This window comes from Sinocyclocheilus grahami, unplaced genomic scaffold (genome assembly GCF_001515645.1).
Source record: "Sinocyclocheilus grahami isolate Dianchi unplaced genomic scaffold, SAMN03320097.WGS_v1.1 scaffold137.1, whole genome shotgun sequence".
In the NCBI taxonomy this organism is placed as follows: domain Eukaryota; kingdom Metazoa; phylum Chordata; class Actinopteri; order Cypriniformes; family Cyprinidae; genus Sinocyclocheilus; species Sinocyclocheilus grahami.
Genome location: NW_015505316.1, coordinates 2,551,552 through 2,573,045, shown reverse-complemented (window position 1 = coordinate 2,573,045; position 21,494 = coordinate 2,551,552). Strand labels below are relative to the sequence as shown.

General features: G+C 35.4%; 1 protein-coding gene across 1 annotated transcript in view; it reads right to left on the bottom strand.

Moving 5' to 3' along the window:
• The window catches only part of LOC107591138 (multiple epidermal growth factor-like domains protein 6), a 35,024-nt gene extending 13,626 nt beyond the window's left edge, over positions 1 to 21,398 (bottom strand). The window contains exons 1-12 of the mRNA XM_016280179.1: positions 21,154 to 21,398; positions 14,669 to 14,944; positions 7,965 to 8,102; positions 7,494 to 7,616; positions 7,224 to 7,346; positions 6,126 to 6,296; positions 5,913 to 6,044; positions 5,327 to 5,455; positions 5,014 to 5,142; positions 3,995 to 4,129; positions 3,779 to 3,913; positions 1,264 to 1,389 (exon numbers count right to left, since the gene is read on the bottom strand). Coding sequence (XP_016135665.1) covers positions 1,264 to 1,389; positions 3,779 to 3,913; positions 3,995 to 4,129; positions 5,014 to 5,142; positions 5,327 to 5,455; positions 5,913 to 6,044; positions 6,126 to 6,296; positions 7,224 to 7,346; positions 7,494 to 7,616; positions 7,965 to 8,102; positions 14,669 to 14,944; positions 21,154 to 21,313 — 1,777 coding nt within the window. The 5' untranslated portion in view covers positions 21,314 to 21,398. The remainder of the gene's footprint in view (positions 1 to 1,263; positions 1,390 to 3,778; positions 3,914 to 3,994; positions 4,130 to 5,013; positions 5,143 to 5,326; positions 5,456 to 5,912; positions 6,045 to 6,125; positions 6,297 to 7,223; positions 7,347 to 7,493; positions 7,617 to 7,964; positions 8,103 to 14,668; positions 14,945 to 21,153) is intronic.
• Positions 21,399 to 21,494: the final 96 nt, after the last annotated feature.

Below are 21,494 nucleotides of genomic sequence, written 5' to 3'. Positions count from 1 at the left end.
CCACTCTAATATGTCTTGCAATATCCGTGCGTGCAAAGGTTCTGCGCGATCCTCTTGTTCAATATTCTCTGGGTCTGAATTCGGCTCAAATTGATATGGCAATATTGACGCCATACTTAACTAAACTTGCTGCTTTGGCAAGGGGCGGGGCAGTACTGAAACACCGTCTAAGCTGTTCGCCAATCACAACGCACTGGGACAGCTAACCAATCACATCACACTTCGTTTTTCGGAAGGTGGAACTTCATCAAACCTGGAACTAATCGAGCCTTTTGTGCCAGGATGGGGAGAAAGGTATTGTAATAATGTAAATTATGTAAAAAATCATGCGTTTTTCGAAACCACCAAGCATGAGAGCATGTTCTAGTACACCCCCAAAACAAATTCAAGACATTGTAAAAGAGCATAATAGGACCCCTTTAAGTAAAGATCATGTTCCATGAAGATATTTAGTAAATTTCCTACAGTAAATATATCAAAACTTATGAATTTATTTGGACAATTTTAAAGGCTTTAAAAAAAATTTTTTTTATTATATATATATATATATTTTGCACCCTCAGATTCCAGATTTTCAAATAGTTCTATCTCAGTCAAATATTGTCCTACATCAATGGATGTATGGTTATTTATTCAGCTTATTTAAAAGTGTATTTATTCAGCTTTCAGATGATGTATAAATCTCAATTTTAAAACATTGACCCTTATGACTGGTTTTGTGGTCCAGTGACACATTTGTCTTTGGTTTCTTGTATTTATTTATTTATTTTTTTGTTTTGTTTGCAGTACTACTTAATGTGCTGTTATTCTTACCTTTCTCACAGTGTTCTCCTGTCTGCCCAGCGGGACAGTGGCACTTCCCAGTCACTGAGTCGCATGGAGCTCCATTACAGTCACAAGACTGTGAACATCCAACTCCAAACTGTCCCACAGCGCACTCTGTAAAAGATAGTACAAACAGTTTTGAGTGAACAGAGCAAAATAAACCTTATACTGTTTGCTTGCACCCTCAGATTCCATATTTTCAAATAGTTCTATCTCAGTCAAATATTGTCCTACATCAATGGATGTATGGTTATTTATTCAGCTTATTTAAAAGTGTATTTATTCAGCTTTCAGATGATGTATAAATCTCAATTTTAAAACATTGACCCTTATGACTGGTTTTGTGGTCCAGTGACACATTTGTCTTTGGTTTCTTGTATTTATTTATTTTTTGTTTTGTTTTGTTTGCAGTACTACTTAATGTGCTGTTTTTCTTACCTTTCTCACAGTGTTCTCCTGTCTGCCCAGCGGGACAGTGGCACTTCCCAGTCACTGAGTTGCATGGAACTCCATTACAGTCACAAGACTGTGAACATCCAACTCCAAACTGTCCCACAGCGCACTCTGTAAAAGATAGTACAAACAGTTTTGAGTGAACAGAGCAAAATAAACCTTATACTGTTTGTTTGTACTTGAGCAGGAGGGGCATTTGGAGGTTCATGGAAAATTAGCTGGGAAGGAAATGTAAAATATTAAAATGTTTAAGAATATAAAAATTATTATTAAACATTATCCATAAGTTTATACATCTACTTTAACAGTGGGTAGAAAAAGTAACAAGCAATAAGGTAAACACTATACTATAGTATTCTACAGTGACAATACTAAAGAAGAGAGATATATATATATATTAAAAAGTATATATGAAAGTTTTTAAAAATACAGTATTTAATTAGGAAAAAACACAACCTTTGTTATCATGCTTGATATTTTGCGACACAGTATAAATATGTATTTTACATGGTTTGTCAACTGCGTCAACTGAGCATCCAGAGAAATGAATGGACAGGTCAAGCAACCACAGAGGCTACGAGTGAAATGCCGAGGCAAGCCAAATCGACTCCCTTCCCACAGCCTGTTGTTCCTAATTGATGGCAGACGTAGCACTCTGATCGTTTAATGACTTCCAGGTTGTGAGGTTTGACTGCCAGCTCAGTGTTTCTGTCGAAATATTCTGGATATTTCCGTACCCCCTGCCAAGTGGACTGGACTGGACAGGCATGAAAGCTTCTGGGGCTCTGAACATCATGGCAGCAGGACAGTTTTATTTTATACTTGTAAAAAAGCATATATACATATCAATTCAAGTAACTGACTGTCATCTGGCCCGGATATCATTAATAAATAAAAGAGCGCAGGTTCCAGTATGGCCCCATTTGGTTTTGAACTCTTTCTTACCTTGGACGTTCCTTATTCTACACTTTTGCAGCAGGTTATTTATTAAACTGTATAAGATTTCTTTCATTTAAAAGAGCCTTAGCTTAGTTTTCCACTGCCATTTTCTGACCTCTCTGACCATTTGTATTAAACAGGCTGGTTTTACTACTGTGTATATGTACAGTAAACTGACACATTCTTGTAGTTCAGTTCATGTTCATAGTTTAAGGATGAGGGAGGGTGTGTATGCAACCATATTGGCATCTACCATCAAGTGACAGATGAATTCCCACTAAAATACCAAAATAACACACTTTTTACTGCATGCACAGCCATGCAAAAACAAATAGGGGGGAATTATCTCCTCCCTTTTAGAAGTTTATTTTGCTATTGAGCGCTGCAAGAATGATGTATTGTTGTAGGCCTAAATCCAGAAATGAGTTAGCATTTTTAGCACTTCCAGTTCCATTGTCCTGAATTGAATGGATTTTTTTAAAGGTTTTTTTTTGGTTGAATTCTTGAAATAAGGTCTGTGTTTAACACAAACTCAAGACAATGTCACATTTTATTCTACAACACAAAATAAAACCTTGTGATTTTTTTAAAAAGCTTTTACTAAAAAGCGGTTTCTAACAAGTGGCTAAATAGGACTACATAGATTGTTGGTAACATTAAACTTTATCAAGCTAAACAGGAAAATTCACCTACTCACTAGTCCGCTTTTACAACCTCATTGTATTTATAATCACACTCTTGCAAACTATTCAAACTCAAACTTTTAGGGGAAATATATTTTAAATAAAGCCTGAAAGAGTTTTCTGAAGCTTAGTGATGGTGACGATAAAGTCATGTGACCATGGTGTAGTTAGCTCATAGCTTTTTACTTCTGAAGATTGCTTCGAAATTCATAAAAGTTGTGTTCGTGAAAATTATGTGAAGATTATCATGAAGAACAAAACATGTAAGAATCATAAACCTTTGTTGGCCACAGAGCTTATTTTCTCCAATAATCCAAAAGCCAATGGAAAAATCTTGTAGGGTTTCTGTCGAGGGAACTAGGGTGATGGTAATTTCCGTGTTGGCCTACAAAAATATGAAATCAATGTTCTAGCAATACATGTTTAAACTTAGTTTTAGCATTTAATTATGTGGATTAAGCACTTTTTTCCCCTGCTGACCATGTCAGAACTGACCTGCAACCTCCACAAAGTTCATCAAAGACCCAAAAAATACCTGTTATTCAAGACATTTCCCCTTTAAAATCTGTTTTGTAACATGTTGGGCTGCAATATTTATTCTAGATCTTCAGTTGAGTGAAATACAGGATCATATCTGTGTTAAGGGAGCACACTTTACCAGCAAGCCAGGAGATAAAGGTATTTCCATCATGTATTCCAGTGTTTGGCAGCTGTGTTTGGCCTGGCCCGTTTATGTTATTCATACTGTCAAACGCTAGTCAGCTAAACTTACACAATGACTCTCAGAGATGGCCATAAATTCACTTTTATGGAAGCTCTTCTAGCACCATGTATTGCAAATGTCACTGCATTTCAGCCAATGCATTACTTTAACTCACTTCGGTCGCAGTGATCGCCGTGCAGACCGGCTGGGCACTGACGCTGACATTGGCCGGTCATGTGATGGCAAGACACTCCCGCTGGACACTGGCATCTTGATTTACATCCTGGACCGTAGTATCCACTATCACACTCTAAAAAACAAAGAACAACAGATAAAGCATGCTTGTCACACACAAGCTGTCAATCAAGTGAGTGGTAGTCCCTGAACTGACCCAGGTTGCAGGTCTTGCCCTGATAGCCAGGCTTGCACACACACGTTCCATGACGTCGATGGCACTCAAGCGTGTTCTGCTGCACACACTGACACTCCGATGAGCAGCCAGATCCATACGACCACTTGGGGCAAGCTGGAAAAGACATTGTGTAGGACATTCTGTTTACAAGCAGGAGAAGCATCAGATGTTAAAAAGATAACAAGATTAACCCAAATATGACATGTTCCTGGATCAACATTTTTTTTAGTTCTGGAACAACAATCTGAATCAATGAATCAGGTATTAAATTTAATTAAATTAAATTAAATTTAAACCCTGAAATTAAGTTTCATTCTAAAATCATTCTAAAACATTTATGAATCTTAATCTGAATTTGTTAACATTATTTAATGGACCCTAAGCTAACATGAACTAACAATGAACAGCTGTATGTTTATTAACATCTCTAACAAAAATTTATCAATACTGTAACAAATGTATTGCTCACTGTTACTTAATTTTAGTTTAAAAATTAACTAATGGGACCATATTTTAAAGTGTTTTTAAAAATGTTTTAGCGGTTTTAAATCAAGAAACATTTGTGCCATATGATAGTAATCAAATAAGAAATTGTGAGACATTGATCATGTGTTGGTCTTTGTACAGCAATCAGATTTTCTTTCTTCCACTGAAGCTAAAGATGCTCTTTGGATCTTCTCAAATCATGCTGGAGAACATGACTATCAGGTTTTACACAAAGTGAAAAAATATTAAACTATCTAAAAAAAAAAAAAAGGCAAACCAGAAGCGTTTTCGTTAGTGGTCTCATTCATCTGAACCTCGCTGTCTCTTTTCCCTTTGATTTTATGGTTATGGATTGGAATAGAATTAGGGCTTTGATTGCGTCATAGGAATGTTGTGAAAGTCCAGAAAATGATGTTGATCCAGGAACATGTCCTACTTGGATAAATCACACTGTGCGAGTATCTCCTGGAGTTTTAAGTCACTGTAGGCGTCTGATATACTGCTGGACTTACATAGGTGACAAAACCTGCCATAGAGTCCTGGATCACACAGACAAGCTCCATATGTGCGATGGCAGCGGCCGTTATTAGCACAGTTACATTTCTTGTTGCAGTGCTTTCCATATAGTCCCTTCGGACAGCCTGAAGAATGAAAATGACATACTCTAGCTTTAAATTAAAGTTTAACATGATCTAAAATCGTATGAATGTAATTTGAGACATCAAACACAAGGCATATTTCATCTAAACATGCCAACAGTGATTGGAACATCAGATTTGGCACAGATACGGTTTAATTTTATGCAGTAATCTCGCAGTCACTCACCGTCCTGGCACAGGTCTCCACTGACTCCAGGTGGGCAGCGGCACTTTCCACTAATCGGGTCACAGGTGCCACCGTTTTTGCACTTACAGGTGAATGAACAGTTTCTGCCAAATGTTCCCTCTGGACAGGCTAAATTGGACAAAAGAAAGTGTTATTTTATACAGAGTAATATTATATAGGCCTATACTACCGTTCAAAAATATTCATCCAAGAATCCTGAAAAAAAAGTGTCACAGTTTCCACAGAAGTATTAAAGCTGCACAACTGTTTTCAACATTGATAATAATAACGAATGTTTCATGAGCAGCAGATCAGTATATTAGAATAATATGTGTCTGAAGGATCATGTGACACTGAAGACTGGAGTAATGATGCTGAAAATTCAGGTTTGTCATCATAGAATTCAATTAAATTTACTAATATATTAAAATAGAAAACAGTTATTTTAAATTGTAATAATATTTCATAATATTATAGTTTTTACTGTAATGTTTAATAAATAAATGCAGCCTTTGTGAGCTTAAGAATCTTCTCAAAATATAAAAAATATCAAACTTAATGGTTATACAAAACATAAAATACACACTTTGGTTACAAATGATTGCTGTCCAACCATCTGGGCAGTCACAACCATCTCTGTCAATGTTACACAGTCCTCCGTTAGAGCAGTCTTCACACGTCAGGCTACAGTCATGGCCAAACGTCCCATTCAAACATACTGTGACAAGACAAAGGTAAGGGTAACAAGAAGCAAGAGCAACCAATAATAAATAAAGACACTTGACATATAACAACAGACCAAATTTCTCAGAGAGGGTGCTATCTGCCCGCAGCTCTCCAAAGCCATCGTCGTCCTCATAGTCATGATAACGCTCCAGGGGTTGTGGGTAGTCCTGTAGGAGTGTGAGATGAAGGAGAGGTCTCTCAACCACCGCTGGACTGGACAATTCCTCAACCGCTCTCTCCAGGGCTACACAGAACAGGGAGAGAGAAATAGATATATTGACATGATCAATGCTGTCTTGATGTTACACCAACTATGCAAGTAATAATGCTGTTATTATTACAAAATAAGCCTTGACAGGACGATTAGATGTTGCTGGCTGGACAATATCCTGCTTATTGGACAGATATTTATCAAATACTAGATGCACATTCTTTATTCAGATGCCCTTTAGCTTTCACAGAGTGGTTGCTAGTCTTCCCAGGGCCCATTCAACAATATTAACTACTTACATAGATAATGACAAAAACAAAGATAAAACTACTATAATCAGACCACCAAACAATACTTATTCCACAATCTTACAATAATATGAATAATTAAATACACATTAAAACAAATAACAAAATACATAATTAAATAATTCAAATAAAAAATACAGATTTTTTCACTGTGTGGAAAAAAAGGCTATGTACTGTAGGAAATCAAAGCACAATTATGCAGAAATTATTCCTGTAAAATTATTACTGGTACATAGATGTCTGGAAGATCTGACTCTGATTGGTCTGTATTCTGAGGTCACCCTCAACTATTTATTTGACTGTTTATAAACTGTTTATATGTTTATACTGTGCTTTAACTGTCTCTTTCTACTCAAATAAAATAAAACAAAATAAAATACTTATTTGTTAAGCACCCATGAAATAACAGATAATGTATAGACAGCTGATTGTTATCACAAACATAACCCTTTACAATCTAAGTGATGCAACACATTGTGTTTATTTTGCAATAATGACCAGATGGCTGTACATTAATCATTACAGATCTGACCACAGAATGTTGTGATTGACCAATCAGGATCAGGTATTCTAGAAAGCTGTGTATAAAGCGATCCTAATGCACACCACATACAATAACTGATATCCACTGTGCCCTCCATGGTGTACTTACGAATACAGGAGTGTCTGTCTTCAGCAAGCCGGTTTCCAAACTCACAGAAGCAGTGATAGGAGCCAGCTGTGTTCTGACACGTGTGCTCACAGCCCCCATTATCAGACAGACACTCATCCACATCTAGACACCAGTGGAAAACACAACACTCTTTATACAACGTGACTGCACTGTGAAGTATTGTTTATTATTACAGCACATTGCCAGTAACTGATATGTCTCCTTGCTCTTCTTTAAGAGTCGATCAGCAGTAAACAGGTTGTGAAGTACCGTCACATCCACATCCATCAGCGTTGAGTCTGTATCCTGCCCTGCAGTAGCACTCATAACCTCCGGGGTAGTTTGTGCAGTCCTGCTCACAGCATGAAGTTCCCTCCTCACATTCTTCCAGATCTAAAGCAAAAACAAAAGCAGTACAGGAAGCGAGGCCACGAGCCATCGGCGTGTATTAGGACTCTGTAGACCGAGTATTTATATAAGCACATTTCCAGTTATGAAGAGAGGTCAATATTTGGAGAGAACCTTCAGGGCACAGCCAGAAAAACACAAGACCTACAACTGCTGAGATCCAGCTGGCTGACATTTGCTTTTGCAGGAAATAGTCATTAATATTGTTTAAGGAATGATGATTTTAAATGTTTATCAGTGCAGCTGGATGCACACTGAATCCAAGAGATGGATTTAATTGGAATTATTCTGTAAAACTTATTTATGTATCTGTCTGTACACCTGCACACTTACCCAAACAGGTTTTGAGGTCCTCCACGAGCTGATAACCCTGGTTACAGCTGCAGACGGGTCCAAGTGTGCCGTGCTGACAGTGGTGTGAACAGCCACCGTTATCTGAGTCACAACTATTAACGATCTCTATTTCAATACCTACAGACAGTCAATAATAAAAAGGAACAAGAGTTCAAAAATGATGAACATACAGTAGCATGAATGTCATTGTATTAGATAATAAAAACGCTAAATGTGTCATTTACTTCAAAATTGGTTTTGTTGGACACTTTTTGGTTGTCAGATGTTAATGGACCATGTTCATTGTAGTTAATAATCCAATATCAAGTGCAAGGCCAATATCGCTGATACCAATACTAAAAGTACTGTTATAGGTTAAAGGTTTTCTCCTCAACAATAAACTAAACTCAACTAAAATCATGCCCATTTATTTATATATCACATACCCATAAAATAAGCAGATAATGTACAGTCAGTCATTAGTGCAAAATAAACCTCCCTCTGATATATGTAACACCTGTTCATTATCCTTTGACCAAGCAATCAGATGTCAGCGGAACATGTTCATAGTTAATTATGGAATCTGATTTATTTTAACTTCTAAGCTTAAATTGGTCAAAGTGACATTAAAGACATCGATAATGTTACAAGATTCACATTTCAAATGAATACTGTTCTTTAAAAAAATCACTGTTTGCACAAAAATACTGATATTTACATTGATGATAATAAATGTTTCTGGAACACCATGTCAGCATATTGGAATATTTTCTAAATCATTGTGACACTGAAGGCTGGATCAATAACATGACGACGAACGTAGTACATCAGGAATTCATTTTAAACTATATAGTACATACTTTTTTACAGTTTGCAAAGTAAGCTCTTCATCAGATATAGTATACTCAGACTGCATGTGATTTTGGACACAGCTACTGTCTTTAAGAGTCATTGAATCATTCGTTTAAGTGATTTGTTCAAAATCACAAATTCACTTAGCAACGCCATTACTGTATCTTGCTCAGAGATGCGTATAACTTTTCAATTCTGTTTTGGCTCCATGTTTACTGGTGGGTCAAAAAAGAGAACAGGCAAAATGCATCTAAAAATTAACAAGTAACAATATTGAATCGAAGTTACTCAATATTAACGTCTTGTTTTATTCTATAGCCCTACACCTATACTTACCCCTCACAGGAAACTTTCTGCGATTTTACATTCTCAAAAAAAACTCATTCTGTATGATTTATAAGCTTGTTTACCCATGGGGACCTCAATTTAGGGCCCATTGGGGACACGAGTCTCCAAGAGTTGGTGTGTATTCAGGTCTAAGTCCCCACCAGGATAGAAAATCATTATATGAGCATAAGAGACATCTTTAAAAAAAAAAACTTTTGAACGGAAGTGTATGATACACTTACACACACACACACACACACCACATGTCTGGTTTACTATCCTTGTGGGACTCTCCATAGCCGTAATGGTTTTTCTGCTGTACAAACTGTATATTCTATAGCCCTACACCTACACTTACCCCTCACAGGAAACTTTCTGCGATTTTACATTCTCAAAAAAAAACTCATTCTGTATGATTTATAAGCTTGTTTACCTCAATTTAGGGCCCCATGGGGACACGAGTCTCCAAGAGTTGGTGTGTATTCAGGTCTAAGTCCCCACCAGGATAGAAAATCGAGACCCCCCACACACACATTTATATATAGTATATTTATATTTATATGATCACATATTTGTCTTTTACACACATAATGAATGAAATTTTATTAATTAAAATTCAAACAAATCCTGTCAGGCTTTTTTTTTACACTTTAATTAGACCTTGCAGCGTAAGACATTAAACTGAAAAACAATTGTATTATTCTTGGAAGAAAATAATTAAAAACTGTCAGTACTTTGTTTGGATAAGAGTGCACTCACTTTATATAATACTTTGTGGTAGCACCTTTGGCTTTAATTATATCAGTAATTCTGTTTATATTGGACTCTGTCAATGTAGCACATCTGGATTTTCTTTTTCTTGCAGAAAAGTTCAAATTGCAAGAAGACTTCCAGTTCACCGTCCGGTGTGGGTCAGTTCACAGATTTGTTACAGATCTGAAGCCTGTCCACTGACACCAACGCCATTCCTGGACACTGATCTTTCTTTTTTTTAAACAGTTTCTGTTTCAGCAGACTGTGGGATTTGGTGTATCATTATTTCACTTTCTGGCAGCTTTCTGGCAGAAGGCAGTAGTTTTGCACAAAAACATGTTTATATATTTTTTGTAATTTCCTTATGTCATAACCAAGCACCTGGCCCTGCTAAAGATATCATAACATGATGCTGCCGCCACAGCTCTATTTATTCATTTATCTACTTCATTTGACTTGACAGTTTATCTTTGAACATAATGTCCAGTTTGCTTGCTTTTATGCAATGCTGTAATATTACATCAAGGTCTGATATGAATCAATTTTAGCGTTTTCATTAATAAAAACTGCTATTTCAATGAAAGCATGTAGATTCTATTTTCCACTTTTATTACAATTAGTGTATTTTATTAGTAGATTTCAATATCCACTCTTTAAATAAATATAAATGTGGAACAGTCCTGTCGAAAGCATTCTTCACTAATCATCCAAAATAATACAGAGCAATTATTTTCAGAAGAAGCTGAATCATTTAGTGAAAACAGTTCACTGCAAACTGACCTTTTTTTCTCAGATGACTGAAATGAAGCTTTGATGGAAAAACAAACAGTCTCTCATCGTACTCAAGTGTTTGGATTGTGATGCTTGGCGATGTCGCCGTTCTTCTGTTTTTCAAAAAGGATAGTCATCTCAGGACGGAAACCTATCATAATATTCAGTAAAATACCACTAAATAGCTTTGTTCTGTGCTATTTAAAAGCCATCTGGTGTGGTGATAAGGGAACGGTCAGCGTGAATGTTTGTGGTTGATAACCGACATTGAATACACTCTGAATGAGCAGGAACCTGTAATGTGTAATCTTAGATCTTGAATGCCTAGCAAAGATGCCTTTGGAGTAAATCCTGAGGTGTGTAAGATTTCAGGTTAAAGACTGGAGCATTCACCCTTTCATTATCTCGTTTCTAATGATGCAGCGGGGGGCGGATGATGTCCTATTGTCAGCAACCTTTCAGTCTGTCTTCTCCACCCTTTTCCTGTGAATGTTCACTCACCTCTTTCATCAAGCCGGGTCAGACAAAGGTTACAGCTGAGCTCCAGATAAACACACTGTACAGTTAATGTAGTCTCATTCAGTCAATTTTCTGGCCATCTGCACTCAAAAATGGCAGCCTTCACAGAGGCTCTCTCTGTAAGTATGCTGTTGTGCTGCCGTTAATACAATTGTTAATACAAAATCCTTAAAAAAGTTTTATTTGAGGCACTAAATAAATAGCAAGTAAAACATATCCAAGAGAAGAACTGCATGTTTTGCTTTGTTTTCTAAATGGCTCAGGTTTGTAGGTTAGGCTTACTACAGGTTATTTAGATTTTTTAAGGTTTTTGAAAGTCTCTTATGCTCACCAAGGCTGCAATATTTGTTTGCATTATTATACTGTTTTGTAAAACAATATAATGAAATAATATTAACATTTAAAAATAACAATTTTCAATAAATGGCTCAGGTTTGTAGGTTAGGCTTACTACAGGTTATTTAGACTTTTTAAGGTTTTTGAAAGTCTCTTATGTCTCTTTGTATTTAATTTTTTTATTACAAATGTAAAATGTAATTTATTCCTGAGGCAAAGCTGTATTTTTTTTCAAGTCTTCAGTGTCACATGATCCTTCAGAAATAATTATTTATGCTTAAGAAACATTTCTCATTACACATTGCTATTTGATGAATAAAAAAATTATTTGAAATAGTAAACTTTTGTAAGAACATAAATATCTTTCTGATCTGTTTAATGCATTTTTTTTTTCATGAAGTAAGCTTTGAAGTGAAAAAAAACTATTAATCGTGTTGTAGGATAGGAACTATTTCCCATCTGAACGCACACAAAAATGGCTATTTGATGAATAAAAAAATTATTTGAAATAGTAAACTTTTGTAAGAACATAAATATCTTTCTGATCTGTTTAATGCATTTTTTTTTCATGAAGTAAGCTTTGAAGTGAAAAAAAACTATTAATCGTGTTGTAGGATAGGAACTATTTCCCATCTGAACGCACACAAAAATTAAAGCTAAAAAGACTTAAAAGTTTATCATGTTCTGTCAATCTTGATCCAAACCTTTGAACAGTACTGTATGTCTATGACATGTTTAAGTACTTATTACTTTTAGATGGAAATACATTCTGATCACAACGTCTATACATATTTTAACTATTTTTAAGTGAATTCTATATAACCTTCAATAGAGACTGCTGAACATTTATTTGAAAAAAAATAAAAATTCACACCAGTCGTTTTGGAATAATATATTTCTGATAACGATGCCCCTAACTGACGCTGACACACACAAAAAATCCAATGACAGTCACAATCGCACTTACAGTATATATAGGATCACTGTTAAAATGTCTCACCATCACAAGGAGTATAATACTCCAAATCACAAATCTTAAGCCATGAACATTCTATATTTCAGTATTGAGACTAAATATATACTGTCATAACAGGCATATCAGTCATCGTCATTGTGGAGGAGTGAGCTGTCTGTCCTCAAAAATCCTTCCATATAATATTTGCACACTCTCCAAAACATATTTAAAAATGTCATATAAAATCCTAATGAGACAATTGTCTCTCTTTTTAAATAAATTATCAAATAAAAGTGATAATTTCTTGAAACAGGATAAGTTTTTGGAAAAGTGTAGTGGGAAAGCGGTTGAAAAAACTGAAAAAGCTGTCTGTCCTCAAAAATCCTTCCATATAATATTTGCACACTCTCCAAAACATTTAAAAATGTCATATAAAATCCTAATGAGACAATTGTCTCTCTTTTTAAATAAATTATCAAATAAAAGTGATAATTTCTTGAAACAGGATAAGTTTTTGGAAAAGTGTAGTGGGAAAGCGGTTGAAAAAACTGAAAGATCTTTACATTATGAGACTGTGTCTAAAGGATAATGATAATATTTCTTTTGGCAGAAAATCCTTGGATGAATTAAAAATAATTAATGTTTTACCTGTCGGTCATGACTCACAACTAAATAAGCTTCTGGCATGAAGTATCAGCAAGATTACCAACTTCTCAAATTACCGTTAACCAAAACCAAATGATCCTGGATAAAACCCTCACTGATTAATTAGTGTCATCTGTTTCTGGTTTATTCTAGTAGTGTGTTCCATCCCACTCAGCTTTGGTTCAGATTGTGGTTCTACAGAAGAGTTGGTTTGATAGTGGAAAAAAACTGATAAACGAGCCTGAAGCCTGACTGGAGCTCTCTTGGGAAGGTACAAATTTAGCTGCTGATTCAGCTAAAACAGAATGAACGGCAACGCTGCTCAGACTCTCAGCAAAGTGAACAGATCCCAGAATGCATCTGGAATATAAATGTAATTAGCTTTTTTCCCCATGTCAAACTGCTTTGGAAATTGAAAAGAATGTTCTATTTTTATTTTTAGTAAATACAACAGCATTTCAGTGCTATTATTGTTAAAACTAAATTGAAATAAAGCTGAAATCAAATAAAATATCAATATTAGATGATAAACTGAAACTTGAAAATACTTAGAAGTATTGCCTGACAACTAACTGAACTAATTTTAAATACTAAGATTACTAAAACTAATATAAAAATAAATTACATCTAAATAGGAATATAAATTTTTTTTTACTAAATTACTAAAACTTAAACTGAAGTTCAAATGAAAACTTAAAATATAAATTAAAAGCTAATTTGAAATATAAATAAATACTATAAGAGTATATATTTAAAAAAAACACTAAAACAACACTGCAGCAGTTCCATAGACTTCCACTGTCTGTCTTGTTATTTGCTTGTTGAAAGTATTCTATGGTAATGAACAGCATATCACAGACGCTATTGAATAATCTGATGCCATTTCACATTCCTTTAATGATTTATTCAGTAATCTGATAGAATTTCATGTACTTTACACAAATAAAACTCAGCGTTTGGAAGTAAACTGGCAAATCTCAGAGCCAAGAGTCCCAATGAAACATTTTACCCCATGAGCGCACACAGAAAACCACAAGATTATAACCATATTACAAGGGAAAAAAGCTATAACATTTCCAAATCATGTCCAAATGAAAGATTTTTTCAGCTGACATGTGGCTTCCCAGCTGGAAGATGAAGCACAGGGCTCATTGTGTGGCATGGCATTGGCTTTGAAGAAGGTATTTGACTGGAATCCTCATTCGTAATTTGTATTTACTATGTTGATTTAATGTTTTCAAAGTTTCTATAAAGAAATTCCTGAGCTCTGGAATGGTTTTTATTATCGCCACATATTTCAAAAGCAAAACCCCTACACAAACACAATTAGCTAAATTGATATGCTTTTTATTCCCACAGGGTTTTTTCTTTGAAAACCGAAAACACCTTCAACACCATAGTCACATTTGAATAGATGGACGTGATGGTTTGATAACGGGCCTGGCAAGAGAACAGTTGGGTCCTGGTCTATCTCAAAGGTCCATCACAAACTCACCATGACAAGACCCGTAGAGTACAGGACAGTAGCAAACATTCCACTATTAAGAAAACAAGAGGCTCTTTGATTCCCCCTCATACACAGAGCTCAAGGTGGGGACCCCTGCTAGCTTTAAAGAATAGGCCGTGATGATTACAGTCTCTAAACCTTTGGATGCAGGCCAGTCTGCCAGTGACCTCTCTCGACCCCCGAACGACTCACCTATGCAGGTGCGGCCGTCAATGTGCAGACGAAACCCCGGGTTGCACTCGCAGTAGAACGAGCCTCTGGTGTTCACACACCTATGCTGGCAGCCCCCGTTGTGAACCTGGCACTCATCAATATCTGAGGAGCAAAAAGCAGACACACGAGGCCACAAGTTAGAATGTGGTTTGACTCTTACACAAGTTTTCAAAGCATTCACCTAAGAAAGCAAAGCATGTCATTCTAACTTCCTAAATTAATTTATCCACTCCAAGACATATGCAAAACCATTTATTTTGCTGTGTCAGATGCTGCTCTGTTTCTTTTTAACTGAAGTCTCTCTAACCTCCAAAATCAATAGCTGGCAGCCCAGATACCGTTAATACACTGAATCAAAATCAAAAACTTGGTTTTAAGTCATAATTTTTGTCCTTTGATGAAACTGAACCAATATTTTGTAATTTATCATACATTTAATGAAGTTTTAATCCATAAATTTAGGTGGATAATAAAACATAGATCATAAATAATTCATTTTATTCCAATCTTTTTAGATTTTTCTTAAAAAAAACAACAACAAAAACATTAGTGCATAGTTATTATCCTGTTATTCACACACACACACAAATATTTATTAAACTAAAACGTTTTTTCATCCTCTTTTGTGTTTCACGGACAAAAGCAATATATGATGACAACTTTTTTGGGTGAACTATCCCTTTAAAACTGCTTGTAGGCAATTCAAAAAGTTATTACCTCAAGTGCACTTATGAAACTGTGGAAATATGCAATCTGCACATTATAAAGATCTTCAGGTGAATAAGCTCTTTGTGTCCTTTCTGATTCAGGCCATGTGCCTTACAATCACCCTGACCTTTAAAGTAGTATTGCCAATGCTTAATTTAATTACAGTAACAGAGCTTTTAAAAAAAAAAACAAAGCAGAGCAATCCGGTAAGGATCAATGTTGACAAGCTGAAACACAGGATTCATTTTTGTGAACTATGTATGGTGCATTTAAAAGGTCAAAACACTGCCATAAAATATGGCAGCAGCATAATATTAAAGCGAGATTGAATAGATCTGACACTTTGAAAGGAAAAGCAAGGATGTTTGACTCAATACAGTTAACCTTCATTACTCCCATTTCATACTCATTTTACATTCATGACCCAGTGGAATCCTCTGAGTAGCCTATTTAAGGAAAAGATGCAGAGGGGAGATTTTGGATAGGTGTAGTACAGCTGCAGTGATGATCTTGATGAAGAGACATCAGAGATCTGTAGCAGGCCTGTGAAAGCCCTGCTGGGGAGAAACTGTCATGCCAGCAGACTGTGTCAGTGAGTGAGTTATGCGCTCTGTGCTGTGGGCTGCAACTTTATTCATGTCAACTTTAAGTGATATTATATGGATCTGTAATATCAGTATGAACTTACTAACATACACATGGAACTGATTCAGAGAGTAGATGTTAGTTTGCTATTTGTTTCAATATCTATTTCGGTATTAATCTAAATGAAATTATAATTCGATGTTAGTTATAGAATAATACAAATGAAATTAATTGTTAAATATATTACACATATGGATTTATTAAAAAGAAACTTCCAAAAGTCTTTTTTATTTACACTGAAAAACTAAGAGCATTAGGGGTTTGAGTGTAAATAATGACATTATTTTCATTTTTTATTTTAACTACCATTCATATACTCCCTTCACAGGGCTGCTTGTCCTATTGTTTTATATATCTTTCCAAGAGGTATAGTGAAAGAGCCTTGAGAAAACTTTCTGTAGTACTTGTTTTAATCCTCTTTATCTATAAATGAATTGGCTGATTAACTTTTTGGACAAATGAATGGAGGACTAAATAGTATTTTAAATTAAGCAAACTTTTTCAACCTCCTTAGAGCATAATGGCCAATATTCTGTAAGCAAGAATTATTTCCAGGACAAATGATACCAATACATTAAAATATAGTTACTGTAGAGCCAGAGAGACTTTTAGCTGTTGGATGCATGGCAAAAACAGAAGAATCCAAGGAGAGGATCATTCAAAGTATGAGTTACTGCAAACTATAATGAGGTGTCTCCATAACTGCTTATATTTTGGAGATAAATTGAAAGAAATCAGACTATTTATGCATTAAATATTCCAGTTCGAGCATGTACCATTCACCTTCAGATCATCATATGTGTATAAAAACTTTTTATTATAGCTTTTATAATTTGTGCCTTAAATGATCATCTCAAGCAACCATACCACTAGCCAGGAAGATGGAAGTGATGGTCCACTTGACTGCAGCGGTTTACTCATTAAGACTGAACCTTAAAACTTTAAATCAGGCATTTAGACAGACCGTCTGACCCTGAGCAGTTCTGTTTAATGAAAGTGCTTTGATTAAGTGCAATAACAGCCCTGGAGCAGAGAAGATTAAAGGTCCACTATGATTAATATGTGAAGAATAGTTCAGCTCCATGCACTTAAACTAGTGGAAGGCATGTTACATTATAGCTAAATATGCTAGTCCACAGAAAAATGATCTTAGATTGCAGATTTATAGTCATTAGTAAATCAATATTGTAATGTTGTGTCTTGTTGCTAGGCAGATTATTTTCCTCTTTGTTATGGACTGTTGTTATTAGCAAAAGCTTAAAGCTAATCTACAAATTTAAATCTCAAATCAGTATTTTAAGGCCACATATTTATTTAATTGGTAAGAAGCCATGAAATATGTGGGATAACATCCCGTCAGCTGGTCATTATCCCAAAATAAACTCCTTCAGGCTGAGCAGACCGGCTGGCTGTACATTATCTCTTAGTTATTTAAACCACAAAGACATATAACAACAAATCTGGTTTAGATTTGGATGACAGTTAATACAGCGGTTATAGGCTGGTTTTCAATATTTCAATATGTAGTTTAAATAACTGTTACTAATGATGGATCATTTCTATTTTGTTGCCAGACAAACAACTGCAAATGGAATGTAATAACAGACAGCCAAGAACTAGATGAAATCCATATTTGATTTAGAACAAACAAGTAATTATCTGACACAAGGGACACATGCTTGATGTGACATAAACAGAGGAGAAAATAGCACCATGAATATAAAGACGTGAATAGACAGACTTTTTACATTAAATATTAAGTGTGTACACTGAAGAAAAAATTTGGAAGTGAAACAATTTTCACTCAAAAATTACAAGTTAATTTCACAAATAATTACAAAGAAACGGCAAGTAACACAGGTGTGGAAGTCCTTTTTTTTTTACCACAGCCTTTTTTCTCTATTTTCTCTAGTCATATAACACCAAAGTTTAAATAAAAATCTATTTTTTCTGCATAGATAAGACAACTTTTATTGAAACCCCATCTCGCCAGTGATGAAATACCTCTTTAATATGCTGAAACAACTATAAGTAAAACTTTTATTTAATTATTTTGGTGTTAGCATCTCAACAAGGGCCTGAAACAGCAACACTGGCTCAACCAATGGCGTGAGATTGGAGGTGGGACTATCTGCTTGTCCAACCAATGGAAGACAGGAAATGGTGTAAGAAGGAGTTTGATTGTTCAACTCTGTGTTTTCCTTTAAGTTTTATGAATTAAGATAAGATGATAAGATACTGTGAAGGTAAAGGTAAGTGAAGGTAAGATGGCTTCTTACAATCACCTGTCCAGGAAAGCCTGAAGGAAACTTAATTACAAGAGTGCTGTACACAACTGCAAAACTGAGCTCAGACAGAGGAGGAACTGTGGTCCATTCACAGCAGCAGAGAGTAAATAAACAGAGAGATTTTAAATGAGACTTACAAAATGCAGCAATTCATATAAGAGCACAGATGTGGAGCCAGCAGCAGCCCATGGGCTAGACCCCTGCAATTCATCACAGAATGCAGGAAAACATTGAAATTGAGTTTAATTATGTGCTAATAATTAAATAGTCAGACAAATTAAAAAAAAAAGTTCTCATTTGCTTTAATGACAGCAGCACTCAAGCTGCATGAACTGCACAAGTTGTTCCACAAGAGCATCTTGAGCTTCAATGGAAGCAAGAACATTTGACCAAACGTAGAGTCACTGACATGAGCAATGCCACAAATTTGTGTACCCAGACAAAGTACAGAACCTGAAATTTCTTTTTCAATTGATTTCCAGGCTAAAATCTCAGAACTTCAGTGTGGTCTCAGACTTCTGGATCCCACAGAAGACTGTGCACAAGGTAATAGTGAAACCCACATTTCAACCAAAATAACAAATGTTGTGTTGTTTGGCCCTCAAAGTCCTGCAGTTATGTCAGGTACAGCTGGGACACTGTAATTGAATCGGAAGGTAAAACCAATGACATATGTGAACTTGAACTCCTCAGGTCTACAGGTTAGAAAAACAACTGCTTCTTATCACGATAATCCTGAGTTGAGATCACATACCTTTGCTTTGAAGTTTAGCAAAGATCTGGCTTGATATCACAGATGCGAGCCACATTTTAATCTTGCATTACTACCTGTATTACAAACATTACAGGCTTCAGACATTCAGTTTGCCAGGGAAGTGCATCTTTAAAATGCATAGTTCTGAGTTGCCAGAATCTAAGTCTGTCTTCCACATTGTTGGAGTAAAGAAGGCACATCAAATAGCAAATCAGGAAGCAAAATGTTAGTCTAATATTCATAAATAAAGAGGATCAGAGGAATTCTTAGGAATGAAAAATAATGGTCATCTCTGACTGCAGACTGATTATGCCAAGCAGCCTCCCTTTAATCCAAAACACGTTTCTCCTTTATCTTGCATTCCGTGTAAGAGAGCATTACCCTGGAGCACGTTCATTCAAGTCCAGCTCTCCGTTTAAGGTCATTAAGGAAACCTTGGAACCTCAAACATTAAAACATATAAGACCCAGATTAAGTCAAAGAGACCACTAATTCTACCTGCAAGAATTTGCAATATACACTAGAGTTGGAAAGTTTGGGGTCAGTAAGTGTTTTTTTTATAAATTCATTCTTTTATTCAGTAAGGATGCATTGACAGTAAAGACATTCATAATTCAACAAATGATTTCTATTTTAAATAAATGCTATTCTTTCAAACTTTTTAGAAATGTAAAGATTTAAAGAAATCGTTTAATAAATCCTGAAAAATGTATTACAGTTTCGACAAAAACATTGTCATATTAGAGTGATTTCTGAAGGATCATATAACACTGAAGACGGGATTAATAACTGCTGAAAACTCAGCTTTACCATCACATAAATAAATTACATCTAAAAATATATCAAACTGAAAACAATTATTTAAAATAATATTTCACAATATTACTATTTTTACTATCGTTTTGATCAAATAAACGCAACCTTGGTGATTCTTTAATTTCTTTAATTGTTTTGCCCAGTTAACAGAAATCAATTAGTCTTTCACATCATTTGGCAGAGAAAGAAATAATGTAAGTTGAATGAACTATATGCCGGAACATTCTTGTCCTCCTGCAAGACTTCCATGACCTTAGTGTCATCTTCATAAGTGGTGCAGAAGATGTAACCCTGAGGGTATTTTAAAACTCATTGATCCCAAACACATTAGAAATCATTCTTTATATCCAAAACAGACCCTATTTTCACCAAATGAATAAAAGGCATGGTAGAAAAAGTAATTTTCTTACTTTATCAAAAGTATCACTGTAATGAATTCTAGGATGACAAATGCTGAACTGAAGTTAGTCTACTCTGGTAAAGCAAACTCAAGATGTTCCAGTGATTGATTACATTCTAACAGTCTCCCTTACACTCCCAATCCCTCAATTTAAAGCAATAATCCATAAATCCAACTCTAGAAATGACTTTTCAACAGCCTAAACTCTTTGTCACTTAAAAATTGCAAGGGAAATATTACTTGAAAAGACCAAGTAGTCTAAATTACACAGTTTTAATAAGCTGCAGGTTCCTAAAACTGAAAACAAAACATTAGTCGTTCTTATAGTATCTGGCAAACACTAATGTTAGCAGCTTATTATTTGTTTTGTTACACATCTGACATCTGTTCACAGCGGAGTGAAGGCATTATAGTCTCCAGTCCTTCACGGTGAATTACGAGTGCTGAAAGAAGCTTCTTTGGTCACAGCCAAGACGGTACCAAGTCATACAACATGACTGAGTTCTGTCTCTGAATTTCTCTGAATTCACACAGTCATTAAACTAATACGTTCCACCACATTCCAGCTCAGAGTAGTAAAAACTAAATGAAAACTACTAAATAAAATAGAAAAAACCTGAAAATCTAATGCTAAATAACAGTAAAGTTTATTCCCTTAACCAAGAGGAAACAGTTCACCAGTGAATCCAGTAACACTCACCTGCCCCCAGGTGGCCTGTGTTGTATCCCTGATATCCATTGAAGCAGGTGTAGCAGTTCCTGTGATAGTAGCGGTAACGTGTATTTCCAGCACCCAAACATGGGACCAGCTGAGTCCAGAAGGTAAATATGAGCACTAACCTCAGCCAACCGGACAGCATTGTCCAAGCGCAATGTGTTACAGACCTCACTCAAATAGAAAGAAATAAGATCATGCAAACAAAACAGGATAAACAGACTCTCAGCATGTCCATAATGCAATAGGAGAGAACAACTGCTGCTGTGGGCTTGAGAAGCTATTTAAATAAGCTGTGTGTCCTGGCATCAGAATCAAGTAATTTC